Source organism: Pipra filicauda, unplaced genomic scaffold (assembly GCF_003945595.2).
Source record: "Pipra filicauda isolate LSUMZ 115617 unplaced genomic scaffold, ASM394559v2 scaffold113_size4260070_pilon, whole genome shotgun sequence".
NCBI lineage: Eukaryota > Metazoa > Chordata > Aves > Passeriformes > Pipridae > Pipra > Pipra filicauda.
The window spans coordinates 1932273-1949972 of NW_024103585.1; the positions used below are offsets into that span (position 1 = coordinate 1932273).

Here is a 17700-nt window from a genome sequence, read left to right on the forward strand (position 1 = left end):
TTGAAATAAGAGCAACCACATAAGTGAAGTTTAAAATACTGTTCTTTGAAATTATAGGAGTCTGTTTATTTTTAGCTTGTTAGATGCTGTTAGCTTCCTGTATAAACGGAGTTACATAATAGACATAATCCACGCAGCAGCACAGGCCAGACGTGCCAAGCTACAAGGTTACGCAACTGCCTCCGAGTTCGCGCCTGCCAGGCAGAAAACAAAGCCTCACGTCCCTCGGAACTGTTCTGCTGCTTCTGAGTCAAACTCAGACACATGCATTACAATATGAACATGCGTAGTCTCATTGATATACACATGTGCACGTAAATATGTATGGATATCAACACGCATACTCATATCCCCTTGTTTTCTTATTACATCTTAAACAAGGTACTTGTTGAATCAGAAAAATACTGCCATGGAATTACTCTACTGACATTCAGTGAGGGATAAACTGATATGTTGTAACTATTAAAAGCATCAAAGTTAACCCTCAAGCACCAACTTACTTGGGGAAGCCACCAAAAGACTTTTCCCCTCTTTCCTAATGGGACCTCTAACTGCTCCTTACTGCTTTGTGCTGTGGTCTGTGGAAGGTACACGGTGCCATTGCTGAATAAGAACAGCTCAGGGGCTTTAAATTCATTAAGCAGTATGCAACAGCATTGTTTTCCCTTAGGTTCTTAGAAGGATCAGATTTTTATATCTGAGAAACTGTACTGTTACCAGCCACCATGGTTCTTCGAAGTGCACAGAACTACTACATTCAATTTTTAGAGTAACCTGTGTTTTCAACCACTCCCACCCTCTGAGTCTAGCCCAGATTGACAGGAAATTACTTTTCCTGAAAGGTAAACAAAAGTGGAGTTGTGGCTGCCACAGCATCTTAAGCATATCAGAGTTTCTTCGGCAAAACTTTTCCTATGTATTCTTATTATGCATGGTGTGCAAGTTTAATTCACTATCTACAACAAATTCTTTCAGTGCAAAACTGGTGTAACTTTTAATTTAAGCAACATGTTTTTTATTTAAGCAGGGAGTTTTAAAGGAAGAAATGCACACACATATTTATTTATGTGCAGCATTACAAATCCAAACTGGTCTGAGATTTCATTCTGTTGATTTTGTCTGTGAGAGCTGTTAGCTCCTTTTTAAACAACAGTATCATTCCCATTTTTACAAAGCCACTGACCCTAGTGGAGAACATTGCATTTGGAAAAAGCTGATGAAACACAAAAAAGTTCAACCAGCAAGCCTTACTTGTCCTTTTTCAACTTAAAGACTCAGTGGCAAAAGGGTACTTCAGAAAACCTTAAATACCCATGTTCCTGAGTTGGGCCGCACCAGGAGAGTTTTATCTACCCCAGCTTTAGCATCTGGTGAGGCACTGAGGTCTGGGCTGATCACTGCAAGGAGCTCTCAGTTTTGAGGGAGTCCAGCAGATGCCCTGACATGGCAATACCCCTTGGAATGATGAGCTGCTCACTGTCCCCCATGGAGGATGGGAGGAGGGCAGAGGCTGCCAGGCCCTACCCTTCCTCTGCCACACAGACCCCAGGGTGTAGGTTGGATGAGCCATGACCGATGCTGCCAACTACATACCAAGGCTACTTACTCACTTTATTGTCTTGAGTGACAATACTCAGCGTATGGCTTTGCTACCACTTCCTTGTGGGTTTTGTCCACTTCCTTAGCCATGGCTCAACTGTATAAGTATCACAATGTGAGTCAGATAGAGGAATTATTCTGACTTTCAGAAAAAAAGCATTGTGGGGAAGCACCCTTTCTTTAACAAGGGAACTTTTGACTTGGATGGTTTCCCAGCTCAGATCAGGGCAAGGGCCTGTGAACAACTGTGCCAGCACAAGCAGAGGACAGCACACTATGATACAGGGATGGGAGTGAGAGGAAAGGTTGGGAGCAGGAGGAAGATGCCCGGGACACCTAAAACTGGTCAAGTGGGAACCACAGCCCCACACATCTACCAGTAAGACTGAAGTGGAACAAAATGAATCCCAGCCTTTCCATACATTTATGAGTTACTCAGAACATACAACATTTTATTAAGGGCAACATGCAGTTGTGGTGAGAGAGAAAAAGGAAATGAGCATAACATTTCTCCAAATTTCAAAATTTTTGAATAATAAATCAGGGAATTTGAGAAAAGCTGAAAGCCTGCCAGTCTTTTGGTATTGTTTATCCTCAACTAATTAGAATACTCTTCAGTTCAGCATTTAGGAAGAACTGGGGTCTGAGTCCATGATCATCTTGAAGCAGAAGTGGTCTAAATAAATAAATAAATAAATAATATAAACCCCTATTGCTGTTGTCTCCGGAAACCAATGTTTACTTCCCAGGACCAACTATGGTTTAAGAGCCGGTTCTAGATGATAGACATCATCATGAAGGTTCTCTGCTGCTTCAAACTCTCCCATCTCCAAAGAGTTCTACCACAGATACAAGTTGGATCATGTGTCTCCAAATATTGAACCATATAACCTGTTTGGGGTGACCAATGAACCAGAGAAAAAAAAAAAAAAGAAGAAAATAAAAGGATTTTCCCTACCTTTGAGGTTGCTGGGCTTTACAAGAAAGCCTATTCACTTGAATTTTGTTTCAGTATTCAGACATGATTAAGTGAATTGATTGGTCCATAGTTTATTTTGAAGACTTGTATTAATTTAATGGCAACAGGAAGTAAAAATTTATTACCAAGGTTTAGACTATATTTCACATTTCTCCACAACAGTGGTACATGCAAAGTGGTGCGTGCTTTATGTTCCTGCTGAGCATTAGGTTCCAGCCAACCTTGCATGATCCTATCCTGCACTCTCCCTGGTACAGGGCACTGATGCAGCACTACAGTGTGCTGGTAGTGTATAGTGACCCAGTGTATAGTCACCCGTGGAGCTAAGGAATCAAAAGCATCCTGACTTTGGTACTGGCTGGTATAGTTAGTGGTCCCACACGGGAGCACTTAAGTTGTGGGAGCACTTACATGCATTTGTGCAACCTCTGCCTGGCCTCAGTATGTAGCAGGGCTACCTCCAAATACGCTTCTTCCAGGGACATTGTCTTATGGTAAATCTTACTTTTTTTACAAAATAAAGGGCTCTAACCAGGTGAAATAGAAAAAAAAAACAAACATGAAATTACATTCTCTTAGGTACTTCTTTAAGAAGTTAAAGTTCCTTCATTAAGAAGCCCAGACCAAATTCAGATTTTTGTCTTCTACATAAGACAATCTAGTGATGAGGATACAGAACTGGGCTTGCAGTTCTTCACAGAAATCCGTGAGCCGAATTAAAACACCTTTGGGTCCAGGTAAATGTACTACCACAGACACTCATGCACTATTCTGTGCAAAGCGGTAACCTAATGAGTAAAGAAGGGCCATTGGGCAAATTTACACCTGACATAAACTGACAGAGCCTTATAGACTTGCACAGGACTCTACTGCTATTCCCTAATAGAGAATATACACAACAGATTGAATCAGGAACACTGATACTTCACCCACAGCACTTGTATAGTTTGCATAAACTTCACACAAAGTAGCAGAACTTTAGTTGATGAAGACCTTATGTCAGTTTAATTGAATTTATGCTACCCAAATAAATTGTGTATATGTCACTATGCTGTTTATTTTTATAAGCCTACAGATATAATGAAAACACATTACAAAGTGGCACAGAACATTTTATAAACACATTTCACTGACACACTGCATGAGCATTACACTGTTTTCACATCAGTTCTGGTTTCAGAACACAGGACAGCATTACACAAAACAGAAGCATCCATTTTAAATACAGACCTACATTGGTGATAGGTATTTAGCAAAACTGGGCTAATTGTTTCTATGCTCTCAAGATACTGAAGTATGTGTAATTGAATTTTAGCAACCTCTGAACCAAATGAAGGAGCTAAAGCAGATATATATAAAATCAATTAAAAATATTTTAAAATGTAAACACCATAACTTCTGTCTAAAGGTGTAGGCCCCTTAATAGTTATCCATTTTTCTAAACTTTAATTTTAATCCTTTCTCTCCCACACCAAAGTAATGAAGTTTTTTATCTTCAAGTGTGCTGTCATCTATTGTCATTACACATTGCAAAGCAAAAGTTCTCGTGTAGCTTCTCAGCACATATCATTACAGAGTGACTCACTATAGCTAGCACTAAGTCTCTGTTTGACTGAAATCAGTCCCATTTCAGTGTCTAGGTTTGCAGCATTAACATATCCACTGCAGATATTTTGTGAGCTGGGTGTTTGGTTGAGTGAACCAAAGCTTTACATTTCACATCGATTGTGACATATTAATGTTTAAAGTAATTTAGGGCAGTATCAAGAAGGGAGCCTGACTTAGGGCCAGATTCAGACCTCTTTACTCAGTTGAGTATTCTCTCCATATAGCCTTGCTGATCTTAATCAAACTGCTACAGCAATAGGGTTCTATGTACTGTAAGCAATGTAGTCAGGCCACAGATGATCAATACAGCCACTGGTAAGAGCCAAAAAAAGTTTTAGACCCATATGCGGGTTTCTTATTAATGTCTGCATCTGTGATCTGGAACAATATTCAGTTCAATGCATCATACAAAAGCCTCAAAAGAAAATCATTTTAGTATCTTCCATAAGTCAGAGAGATGTAGGGAATGTTTTGGCTTTGTCTTCAATTCAGTGAAAGCATCCATTGTTATATCAAAAGGCTGTGTGGAAGACAGAGAGGTCTTTGATGAAAACACATTTGTTCACACATGAACGTGAACCAATGAATAACTGCAAATGGACGTGCCACAGTCTGACAGTATGATGTGTTATGGATGCTAAATTAACCAGTAATCAGTAGTTCATTAAGCTATACCACCTTCAAAGAGGTTCCCATCTGCAGCTGAAGGCTGCAAGCCAAAATATTCCAATGAACAGAGTTCTTCATTTTCTCCTGCCCTGCATCAGGGAGATGCACAGTGAGAGTGGGATCTGTCAGCCTGTTCCTCTTTCCCAGTCACTGACCAGACAGTGGAAAGCATAGACCTGCAGCAGCTCCAAAGGCAGCAGGGGTGCCAAGCAGCAAGGCTGCCTCCTTCCCGAGGGCTCGGAATGAGCAGAGAAGCACTCCACCATTCCCTGCCCAGGCAGAAGCACAGTGGGGTGCCAGCTGCCAGCGCTGCTCTCAGAGCTCAGGAGCCCCTCACCTAAAAGGAATTGCAGAGATGTTCAGTCAAAGGTACCTTTGAAACTTATGGCGTTGTAAAAACCTCTAGAAGTAACGAGTCAAATTAGGCCTCAAAATACTGAAATATACAATTTCAAAAGTGTGTGCTGATGTATGACTCCATACTCTTCACACTGCCCATGCAGAAGCAGTAGGATCAGTGAGCTGTGGTGGATGTGGCTCTGGGCACAGTGCTGCTGCTCACACAAAGTGCCACCTGACTTCGGCAAGAGCTGCAGTGAACAGTTTGTGATCTCTAGTCTACATGAAGACTTTCCTCATCACCATGAAAATCACCCAGCCCTGAAATGAAGAGGTTCTATGTTCTTTTTTTTTAAAGTTTCTACATGGTTGAATCTTTGTACAATTTCGTCCAACTTTTTTACTCTGGTAAAAAGTTTCACTGCCGCTGCAGAACCATCTGTTGAATGTATGAGTAAAACATGAGTTAGGAGTAAAGGAGCTGTTAAAAAAAAAAGGGATCTGCTTTCAAAATGTTTAGTGTCTGAAGCAATTCCAGGAGTGGGAGAAGAATAAAACAGGATAAAATCATTTAATCCACAATGCCTTTTCCCTGTACAATAAAAATTTGCCAAGGAACAGAACTCCTAGAGGCACCATTTCTTACTTCCTTGCACTGCCTCAGAAGACTTTAGTGTGTGGAACAAAGCAGAAAAAGCTGTATGGCTCCTAAGAGGAAGATAAAAAGCTTTTGTTTTCTTGATCTACTGAACACTACATGAATCCAGTGCTCCAACAGCCTTTGGTCAGGCAATTCACAAAATATTCCTGTCCAGCCCTGGTAACACTGACAAACGAATCTCTGCCTCATGGCTTCAATACTCTCTAGGCTGGGTTCACCAGTCACCTGGAACCTGTGGCCCTTCTCTGAGTGATGGCTTCGGATCTTAAAATCAGTGGGTGACAAATGGAGGTAAGCAGAAGAGTTGCTGATTTTACGGATACACCTTCCATTCTTCTGGCACAGGACTTTACTACAGAGTTTGGCTGCTGAGGTCACGTTAATGATGTAATGTCCTAAGGGTCCATCAACGTACTGTTTCACAGTTAAACAGCTCTCCTGTAAATAATAAAAAACCATGACATATTTCTCAGTAGCTAGCACTATACCCAAGTTATCATATCTAAGATGATAGTACTAAGCTGTTCTTGGCTAAAGTAACCAGTTGAGATAAATCTTGTTGGACTTACATACTGGAGTGATCTATTTGGCTTAATGATCTTACTTCCAGTGCAAGATTAGAAAAAAATTGATTTGTACTATACTGTCTATTTGAGTGCCTGGTAGAAACATACAGTACTAGGCTAGGGATGAGTCCCAGGAAGCAGAGTTTATGGGTTAATCTAAGACTAACCAGTTCCTTAAGTAGATATTCCTAGTAACTACCAACTAGGAGCAGTGCATGGGACTAACAGGTTTTCAAGCACATATTGGATTACTACTCTGGCCCTGATCTCTCCAACCCCTTCAGTTACCAGGAGCCACATAATTTTCATCAACGAGCAGAAAAGTTGTTGCAGCTGCAGCTAGAAAGTTCCAGTTCAGATTTCCTGCTTCCTCTGCCCAAATCAGCAGTGCTTTGCCAGAGACTTAGGAGAACAGCAGACTGCATGAAAAGCAGAGTGGGCACTAAAGTCTAGCCAAGGTTTAGGAGTGAGCGGGGGCTAGACTGCCATGCTTCCTAGAAAACTCCAGTGCAGGCTCCCATCTCCTCCATCACTTCAAGAGGGATTATTTGAGAAAGCCTGAAGAACCTGGTAGCAGAAACTAGGATTTTTCTTATGGCAGTGTTATTTCCTATGTGTGATTTCAACACTAGCAATCAGAGAAAATACTCTGCCTCCAGACTCCATTCCTTCTCAGTGGATCTATACAACTGCCATAGCTACAAAGTAGAATAGAGTAAAACAAGCAGCATATATACTGGTATGGCACTGTTTCGAAACATGTCTTTCTTCTCACCTGGACTCATTATTACACAGAGCTACAAATGACCTGCCTGAAGCAATGTGCTCTGGAGCAATGGGACTTCTCAACCTAACAAAAGTATAGAACTAACAAGACCTGAAAGCAATACTGAGCCAGCCTCCTCAGTTGCTGGCTGATAACATTGATAAAGATAAGTAGGTGTTATGGAGGGTGTGGTGGCAGAGAAGAGATATTGAGCTGACTCCTAAATGTTGATAAACTGATAAGACCTACCTTTGAGCTGGCGTATTTCATACTGCCCCAGAGAACAACTCCTGCTGCTCCCAAAGCTGCACTTTCCCCAATGGTATTGACCAGATCTGTCTGAAAAAGGAGGCCAAAACCACACATCAGAAAAACAAAGACACAAAAGTGAAAGTAAAAAAGCACTGGGATATGGGCATCACTTTTTTTTTTCCCCAGAGGCAATATTGGTCCTGTGGTATATTCTTCACAATAAAATCCACGTTTAGTTTAGAAAGCTCTTCTGCGTCTCTCCAAAGGTTTGCATAGGTGGCATTCAAGAGTCTGACTACTAAATAATAGTAGTTGAGATCCTTACAGTTTATTCACAAGAGTTCCTCCAGCCAAACTGGTGGAGTAAGAATTGAGTGATCAGTTTTGTCTACCAGTCTTTGAATGATTACCAAACCTACGTAGGCACAATTTTTGGCAAGTGATTATAAGTATGATCACACATCGTTAAATCACCCTTACAGTGTCTAATTACTGTTGATAGGCTTTAGGCAGGAGTCTAACTCATGCTTCTTCAGCCATACCAACACAGTTACAGGACTGCTGTTTCTATCAGCATGAATGCCATTAGTCCAGCAAACATAGCTTTGAAAAATAAGTCTCTCTCTCTCTGCTACATAGTGTCAAATGGAAGTAAGAAAAGCACACATATTTGCATACTGATTTAACCACGTTCACTTTTAGTATTGAACCAATAAGCAGCCAAGCTGTAGCAATAGCAGTAGCAAATCTACCAGAGCAGCCTGAGTGTAGAAGGGGAGGCACTGGTGCCTTGCCAACAGCATAGCAACATATCTTGCAAGTGTCTTAAAGCCATTCCCTGAGTCTGTGAATATTTTGTCCAGACAAATGCAATTCAATCTTAGAAAATACAAAGGGAGGAACTTCTTCTTTCCCCAAATTTCAAGGCATGATCAAACCATCTAAAACCATTTCTGTCTGCAGTAATTGATTAAAAAGTAATTTCTGATCAGTATTTGTAATGACAGACATTACAATATTTCTTGGGTTGATGAAGAAAGAGCAAATTCTTTGCACCTCTTTTATGAAAAAACAATCCAAAAGACCAGTCAAATTGTCTTGGTACAGTGGTGGCATCTTAGAAAGGCGAAATTATAGAGTGGAAGAACCAGGTTATTATTGTTAATTACCACTAAATAATTTATTTCTCTGTGTAAGTGGGCCTGTTTATTTGTCAATGCACAGTAATAGAGTCCCTGTTCCTGAAACATTTACGGTCAGAGATATAAAAGAAGGCACAAATAAATGCCCTGGGAAAGGGAGAATTCCCTGAAGAGTTGAAGACAATTACAGAGATGACAGAGTGAGCAGAGGCTTTGACCCTTAAGTAAAGGTTGGACAAAACAGTGCAGAAAACCTGCAGAAGTTTGGAAGAGCAGAGCCTGCCTACTGGCTTTTAGTGCAAGGTTCAGAGTGATACAGAGTATAATTGGTCTTGCCTGAAGTTCATGTTGCCACTGATCATCCAAGTAGTCTTTTAGAGTTTTCTACTCTTAACAGTGTACAGTCCAGTGCTAGTTTTTAAAAGGATAGTTGTGTGAGCTGCAGGGGTTATTTTAAAGTGGGAAATGGGGGTGTTGTTTCCTATGCAAATTAATTAATCAATACCAAAAAGTATGTTAATTAAAGATCAAAATATCAGATGTTAAAAGAAAGTGAAATACAGTATGACATCTTGACATTTGGGGTTCCCAGGCTTTCCTCAACTGTAAAGTATTTTATGAAGTTTACCAAGATACAAAAGCTTAACTGTAATTCTACATTAGTCGCATGATGGTTGAGTGATTTAGCACTAACACATTTCAGATCTCATTAACAAATTAATGAAAACTTATCAGACAGCCAGAATAAATAATCAATAATCAACTGAGCAATTCAGCACTTTTATAGCACCTGCACAGGTGCTGGATGCTGGTGAAAACAGCAGCTCACTGCAAAAAATTTGTATGGGACTTCATTTAAACACTCTCCTTACATCTTACATTTCCTTTTTTTGTATTCTTTAAAACAAAGTTCGAGTGCTAAGAGTCCTTCCCAGGAAGAAAAAGAATTAGAAAGACATGTTCTGAATTTTTCTCTCTTTCCCCACACTTAAAAGATACATAATTTCCAGCTAACCCTCCAGAGAGTGTTACCTTCACTGTGCAGTTACAGATGACATTTCCTTCTGATGCCATTTTACTTTGCACCAACTCAATGAAGATTCAAAGGAAGAGCAAGAAACAAGTGAGAACCTGACTACAGCTTATGACAAATTCATTTTAATAATTAGGTAACCTGCCCACAAGGAAAGAATTAAGGTTTCTGACTCTCATAGTTATGTCTTTTACTGAATGACTGTGTCATGTTCAGTACCCCAAAAGCCATCAGCACAGAAGGGCTTTTCCCCAGATAACCTATGGACAGGAGGTTGTGCCCTTACTTTTATTTTTCCTCTCTCATCACTTGTTCTTTTTGGTCTGATGATCCTTAACTCTTTTCTGGTGCCTAACACAGGGTGCTGGGTCCATCCTGAGTGGGCTCAGAAGAGAACAGAGCCAAGAGCTTCTAAACCAGAGGTAGGTGCTGTGATCAGTGGATAGTCACACAAAGAAGGAGTCACCACCACCACCCCTCCCCTGCCACAGACAGGGTTATAAAATAAAGGTTTCCCCGCCCATTTGGGCATTTTCAGAAAAGGAAAGATATGTGCCTCTCCAAATGGCTGAGAGTAGCAAACTAGGACTAGAGATAGGTAAGTGCCTCCATGAAGACCTGAGTGAGGCATACAAGCTCCACCAGCAGCCTCTGGTGGACACAGCAGTCTTGTTTTTGGGACTGAACCAAGTGACTGTCCTCACGCAGCACAGCTTGGCATTGGTGGGGGCTCACTGTCATGGTTCTTCTGTGTAAGCATAAGAGGAAAACATACAGTTTTTTTAAAAATTAGCTATTTTAAATATGAGCATCTTTGCATTTGTCTAGGTGGAGAATCCTAATTCTTTCCTTGTATCAGACATAGGCAACTGGTATTTCTCCAAATATTAACAAGTCGATAAAGCCTTTTCCCTTCTGACGCTCATTCTTGTTTGAGCTTTCAGGGACAGTGTTCATCAACCAAAGGTCCTCAAGACTATGTAGGGCTGTCTCCAAACAGACAGCTGATTTGGCAGGGAGGAGGAGGATTTAGTTTCTGTCAATATTTTCCCCTATTTAGATGAGCCAAGTTACTGCATTGGACACTAAAAAAATTAGGAGGTGAGACAAACTGTTTCTGTTTTGGAGCTCAAGAGGAAACAGGAGAGTCAGTTCTAGTTACAAGTTGAGGAAAGAAAAACAAGCACATCTGTAATCTTTCCTTCAAATTTTGAACAGTCTTAGTTACAGACATGTATTTTCTGTATTCAGGAATGGTACTGCAAGCCTGGCATGGTTGCAGGGAACGGTCTCTGTACGCATGCACACCTGGTCATCAGAGAAGACTATCTGTGGGTGAACAAGAGAATTTTTATCCATTATTCATCATTTGTCAGTTGTCATCCAGCTTTATTAATGACTTCAGCCATCTAGTCAGGAAGCACAGATGCTACTGTGTGACTTCCCTCTCCCACACACTTAGTAGTGAATTGTCAACACAGAAAGTTTCTAAATACCCTACAGATGGCAAACTGCATTTCTAGAAAATACAGAAATCTTTCATAATGATTCGAATCTCAATTCAGAAATTATAAATTGTTTCTAAGATAAAAAGCGGGATTAATTTCTCAGACACCTTATGCACAACTCACCTGATTTCAAGATGCAGTTGGGGTGAAAAGTACAGTACACACAACTACAGCATCTGTTTGGGACCTGGGCCTTTCATCTTTCTGAAGGTCTGCTAGACCTGTGTCTCTCCCTCAGTAACTTCAGTTCATAACAATTCTTTCCATTTGATTCCATTGTGCTATTTACTGTGTACAGAAGAGCTTACACACACGTCTTGAAAGTGCCAGCAGTGTTTCTGTTGGAATAGAATGCACAGCTCTTGCATAGCTTGATGGAGCAGGGCAGTGGTTTTCTTGGCCCAGTCCCTGACAGAACTCAGGTAACTATATAGCCTGCTATCCCAATTTTTCTATGGCCATTCAGCCTGGATGTCATTGTGCTACACAAGCATCTTTCCTTGTCATCTTCATGCACACTGTTGCTTGAAGGTTTCATACCTTGTTTGTAACTTCATGAGCATCACTTAGGGGCACAACATGGATCAAATGAGAAGCTCCAATCTAATCTAAAATCTGAACACACAAACCCACATTTAAAATATCCTGGTGGCTCCAGGGCTAGGAAAGAAAACAAGAACATTATTTTCTGGATCATTCCTATTTAAAATGTTATTAAATGTAACCCTGCAAGTTCCTGTCAGACCCCAAGCTGTTCTCACAGATGGTGTGTGTAGTCTGGAGATATGTCAAGCCCTGTCCAATGGCTGCCTGTGGTGCTGGGTACTGTCTGTATTAGGAAATATGTAGTGAGAAAAATCCAAATATGTTTCTCTGGCTATGTAAAGATCTTCCCTGGTTGCAGAGTTGTAAAGTGATCTTTAAAGCATCCAAAAGTAAATGGCTACATGCAACTGGAAAACAGGATGGTGAGTTAAAGAGTGTAACTTGAAAGAAGCTTCACTCCAAATTATCACTGTGCTGTTCAGAAAATACCTCAAGGTAAAACAATAACTTTATACCACCACAGATTTTGAATTCACACATAGCTGGTAACAGCATGTTAGTTTTCATAGCTTTCAGTACCATTCATGGTATTTTTATATCAATCAAGAGACTAGTTAATTTTATAAAAAAGTATTATTACAGACTGCATTTGAAGAATGCTCATGTATTTCCTAGTCTGAGTTCTTCAGTGAAGGTGTTCTGGATGAAATCCTGCCTGTACTGACCCCAGTGACTCCTTGCCTTCAGTGGGACCCAGCCTTGCCTATCTGCCCATGGTTTCTGAGTCAGCTAGGGCCTGTGATTTCCACACAGAAAACATCTCCAGGAAGTCCCTGGTCGCTGAAAATGAACAGAGGAAATTCATGATTACTTCTATGTATAATTTGCTTCCCAGAGGCAGCCTGAAATTACCATTTTCTTCCTGGGGTCAGCCTGAAACACTTCTCAGGCTCTCAGGGCTCTGCTGCACATCTTCAGTTCCAGCTCCATGCAGCCACATGCAGCTTGTGGTTCACTGGACCAACTTTTACCTTTTCTCTTGACACTTCTCTGCAGTCTTCTGTTCTGGTTTGAGTAAGAACTTGTCTCTGGCAGCAGCAGAAGCGACCTCTCTTGCAACTGTCCACAAAACAAAGGGAGGGAACACCCCCAGATGCTCTTATCATCAAGGGGTTGTTTTCATGAGTTCTCTGCCCCAGGTTTTCTTCCCTCTCAGGGAATTGATAGCAAATGAAGAAAAACTTCTGGCACTCAGGACAACTACTAGAGAAATTACGTGCATAACCAAAGTCACAGCAACACTTGTCATGACATATCCACAAAGTCTGGGATTTGAATGTATATAATTTACCATCAATGTTGTGGACACTATATATTTATTGCATTTGATTTTTGGTTGAAGAAATATTGCATGACTCAAAAACTTGGTTTCTTTAATAAAAGGACTCCACAGTTTATCACTAAATGTTGGGCATGAAGATGTTGTTCCTCTGAAAAGTGAGATAGATGGTCAATGGTCATCATGCATGAGTTAGGAACTGCAAGCCAGACTATTTTACTTGACTGGTTTATTTCTATACTGAATGACTTTACGTTTGCATAAAGAAACAAAAAACCCTGAGGGTCCTTTCTCATGAAAGTTTGTCTTTCCTTTACACTAATTAGTTTTAAACTTCACAAAATTTGTCAAGTTCATTTTACAAGCTGTCCTGAAGAATTAAAATATCAGAATGAATTACTTCCTTCAGGAAATTATTTCCTTGTACTTTCTTTCTAAATTACCCTCATTAAAAATATACAATGCTATCCTACAGAAGTAGACCGAACCACTGCAATATTAATGCTTTAAAGGTATAGAGTTTTGTACTGTGACTACAGTACTTCCTTTCAGAGGGACTGCCTTAATATGAAAAACAAATGCATAAGTGCTTTTATACAGGAAAATCTTTTAGAAAGTATTTTTTCTAAAAGGCAGTTTCAAATCTCTCAATTTCTAAAGAAGTCTGTCTGCTTACCTCTGTTAAAACTTGAAAAGTATAGGCATAAAATGGTCTGGAGTAAACAAACACAGGCAAAACGTAGTCTTTTCGAGCAATTGAGGCAACACGTATTGCCTCTTTAACCCGATAGTGAACAAATTTTAGTGCATTTGGACTTGATTTCAGTATATAATCCAGGTATATAGAAGGGTAGAGAGCAGTGCTTTGCTTCCACAGCCAAAGCAGGAGGTCATTGCGGAAAGACTCGATGGGTGGGCACTTCCCCGTATATGTTTGGGGATGTTCTTTGTAATCATAATTGTAGCAGTCTGGGTAAAGATAGTAACCCCACAAACCATTTGGTCTCATATGCTCAGCCAGAAGGATGGTGTTGTTCATAAAACTCCTGCCAGCATTTTCAAATTCTTCTTTAGCCACTTTTCTAATTTTCTCTTCTGACCACCGAGGATGCCGTCTCCAAACAATCTCAAGAGACTTATTTCTATAAATGCTTTTATTGCCCCAGTTCCTGTCCCACTGGGGCCTCCAGTTTTCCCAGTCAATGACTGCAAGTCCCTGAAATTTCTTCATGGGTATGCAGTAGTCAATGTCAGACTTTGCTTTACTAAGGTGTTTGATAAGACTTTGATTCTGGGGCACCCCTCCGTTAACAGGATCTCCGCTATCTGAGTAGTAAGGATAGTATCCCAAATGAGTGTGGTAGAAGATTGTCACATTGGATCCACTCAAAGTCTCATTGATGTTGGATGCAATGTCAAAAACACTGAGATCCAGGTCCACCTTGTACCGCAGCCTGCACTGCTCCGTTGGTGCATTCCAAACAACCATGAAGGGCCTGTGCAGAACCAGAGGGGCCCGTGCCGGCTTCGGCAGATGAGCATCAACCATAGCGAGCAGAGACATCACTGCTAACTGTCTGACCCAGACATCCATGGTATGTTTTATTCTGGGAAATTGCTATGATGTGCCCTTGAAAACAAAATCAAGACAAGACATGTTAGAAGTGCAGCATGGAGGCAGACACGATGACAAGGGGACGTCTTTTGGTTTGATTTGCTTTTGGCGACATTATAGTCAGCACAGAGAAAAGTACAAAACCAATCTTATAGAAGTTAAGCCTAATTTCAAATGCTTTGAAAAACTCTTTGATAGACTTTGTTTTCTAGAAGTGTGTTCTGATGCTCAGCTTTTTTTTTGCTTTCCCTTTCATTCAGACACCTCCCACAGCTGATTCAGACCTTCTCTAACATTTATTTGTTCCTTGATGTCTGCAGAAAACTTAGTTAATCAAGTAATAACCTAAAACAACAGTATAAAAAAAGAATGTACTTCTTATTTGAAATTTCAGCTTCCAAGTAAGCTCTGCTATGGTCAGTCTTGACTTGCCTAGAAGATCATCACAGTGGGACTATGGCCTTCTTTACTATCTGTATATACTAATGTCACAATAGGAAATAGAATTTAAAAAAAGGCAGACACTTCTACCTCACACAGATTAATGAAGAGAACTCAGAAATGCTGCAATTTTCGGTATATGAAATATTCCTGAATTTCATTTTCTAAATGAATAGATGCAAGAACAATAATCAATCTACAGGCTAGAAGGGTGATAGTGTTAATGTCTTAGTGGTTTAAGCTACTTATTATACTGAAAGCAAATTAAATAACAATATGTTAAAGAAAATGAATTGTGTAAAGCAGATCTGAACTAGCTGGAAGAACATACTGTATCTTAAAAAAAGGTACCTAATCTGTAAAAGTGGGGGGTATTAGTATTAATTTTTTCCTTCAGGGTCTGCTGTTTTCCCTGACAATCACACTGGTTTGGGGACTGCTAGTACTCTGGGAGCTGCCAGAGCTGGCAGGCTGCTGGCACCCCAGGCACCCACATCCCTACTTTGCACCCAATGGGGTAGTTGTTCTGTCACTGCCTGCAGGCAGCTGCTCCAGAATCTCTGATCTTTTCACCAAGAAGCACGACTCAACTCTGTCCTTGGTTTGTCATTAAGGTCTCTTTGCTGAACTTTTTACAATTTAGAGATCATAAAAATTGTTTCTCTATGAATATATGTAGTATGACATGGTTTATCAGCTCAGTTTTTATCTTCTATCATTCAGCTGTCTAGATTCTCCATTTTAGTCACATGTTAAATCACTGCAATCACTGCCTATTCATGCACCAGACATGTGAATTTGAAATGTCCTGAAACTGGATGTTTCCCTATTTTTACATCCATTTTAATGATTTCTTTCCTTGCCTGTAAAGTCAAACCCAAGTTGTCCTATCATAATTAGTCTAGCTTCACTTGTCCCTGGTATTTTCTCAGTAAACATCAGTTAATCACTTAACTCCTTCCTGAGCAAGGAGGGCTCCTCACACCTTCTCATGCAGCTCACAACCTGGATCTTTAAATTTCTTGCTGTCCAAACCAGTATAACCAACTCGCCGCTCCAAATACTTGATTTTGTAGTACTCCCTGGATATTATCTTTTAATCTATAATGGGATGCCAAATCTACAGGAAGGCTGCAGGTACCCCAATCCAAATATGCCAGTAGATTTATTAAAGAAAAAAATTTCCAGTCTTTGAAAATATGTTGGCTCTAATAAGTAACATAATCCAGGATTTCTCCCCTCTGTCATTTGTCCTTCCTTGCCATTCTTCCATCCTCTGAGTTTGATGTATCTTTTCCTGTCTGCCACTGCTTTCCTTCTTATCTTCTGCCTTTCCCTTAAGTCTCTACTTTGTCCTAATGTCTCCTGCAGAACAGCCTTTTTCTCCTCTATCCTCGGTCTTGCGTTTTTCCATCCTCAGTCTCAGAAAAGCATTGAGTTCCCCCAGCCTGTGGTTTGGTATGAGAGCCCCTTCCCAAGGTAGGAAGAAGGCAGTGGCTGGGGGCATGGAGTGGAGAGCAGGACTGAAAGAAGCCACAATGCTGGACTTCCCAGGAGCAAGCACTCATTAGCAAGCTACAGATGTATGCTCATGCTGTTTCCTCAACCACTCTCTGAATGCTTGTTTTGCATCCCTAAATATAGATTTAGCACCCAAGTTTTATAACTTCGTTCACAATCCTTTAGATCCTATTAAGGTAATATCCTTGAATGAAATGGGCCATTGCTACAGGCCATCAAGCTGGTACTGTGTACAAGCCTCCCTGTTGGAAAAGGCTGCCAGGTTATTTTCACTCTACTAATCTGCTGGAAGAAAGTCTTATGCTTGCAACTGGTATATTTTTCTCCATTTTCCTGCAGTCTTGCATAATCCTTTAAGTAATGCCACAGGCTGAGAAAAACAAACAAACAAACATACAAGCCACAAAAAGTGACTTTCCTGTTTTATACAAACTGAGCAGTGCACCACAGTAATCTGCATTCCTCTGATGTAGCAAACTATCTTAGTAGATTGGTAAGTGATTTTTCATTATTTGGACTGGATTGCTTTGCAGTACATGAGAAAAAAATCCATAATAAAACAGAGTTTTTCTCAGAAAGTGATAGCTCAAATGAAATGAGAGGAGCACCAAGAGAAAATTAAAGACCATTAGTGAATTTCTGTGTAAGTAAATCTGGGAAAAGGTCCTAGCTTCCTATTCCCACAATCCAAATGCTGGATTGTTTAGCCTTGTGTTATTATGCACATATAATTAGATCATTTTGTCAGATATTAATGACTAATACAGTACAGTTCTTGTCTAGGTCTGACAGCTTTAGGCATTAGAACATTGCAGATAGTAAATCAGAACAGTTAGGCCAGGAAATAATATTGCAGGGTAATTTTAAGTTATATTTTTAATTCTTGGGCAATTCTTGTTCCTATCCCTGACAAGACTTTAAATCACAGAATGGCTGAGGTTGGAAGAGACCTCTGTAGGTTACCTGGCCCATGCCAAAACTGATCACTTAGGACCAAGTAAAAAATACCAAAAGTGACAAAATGAAAATATTTATCTCAGGACATGTCAAATAATTCTTGAGGGTCTTTCAACTGGATTGACCAAATCTTTGAAATTGTGAAGGCTAGTCACCTTG

At 40.2% G+C, this 17700-nt stretch overlaps 1 protein-coding gene across 1 annotated transcript; it reads right to left on the bottom strand.

The window, feature by feature from the left end:
- Positions 1 to 5864: 5864 nt before the first annotated feature.
- LOC113987792 (hyaluronidase-1-like) lies at positions 5865 to 14601 on the bottom strand. The gene is made up of 3 exons (XM_027720884.1): positions 13684 to 14601; positions 7437 to 7526; positions 5865 to 6293 (listed from the first exon to the last, which is right to left on the bottom strand). The coding sequence occupies exons 1-3, from the start codon at positions 14599 to 14601 to the stop codon at positions 5865 to 5867; spliced, it is 1437 nt and encodes a 478-aa protein (XP_027576685.1).
- Positions 14602 to 17700: the final 3099 nt, after the last annotated feature.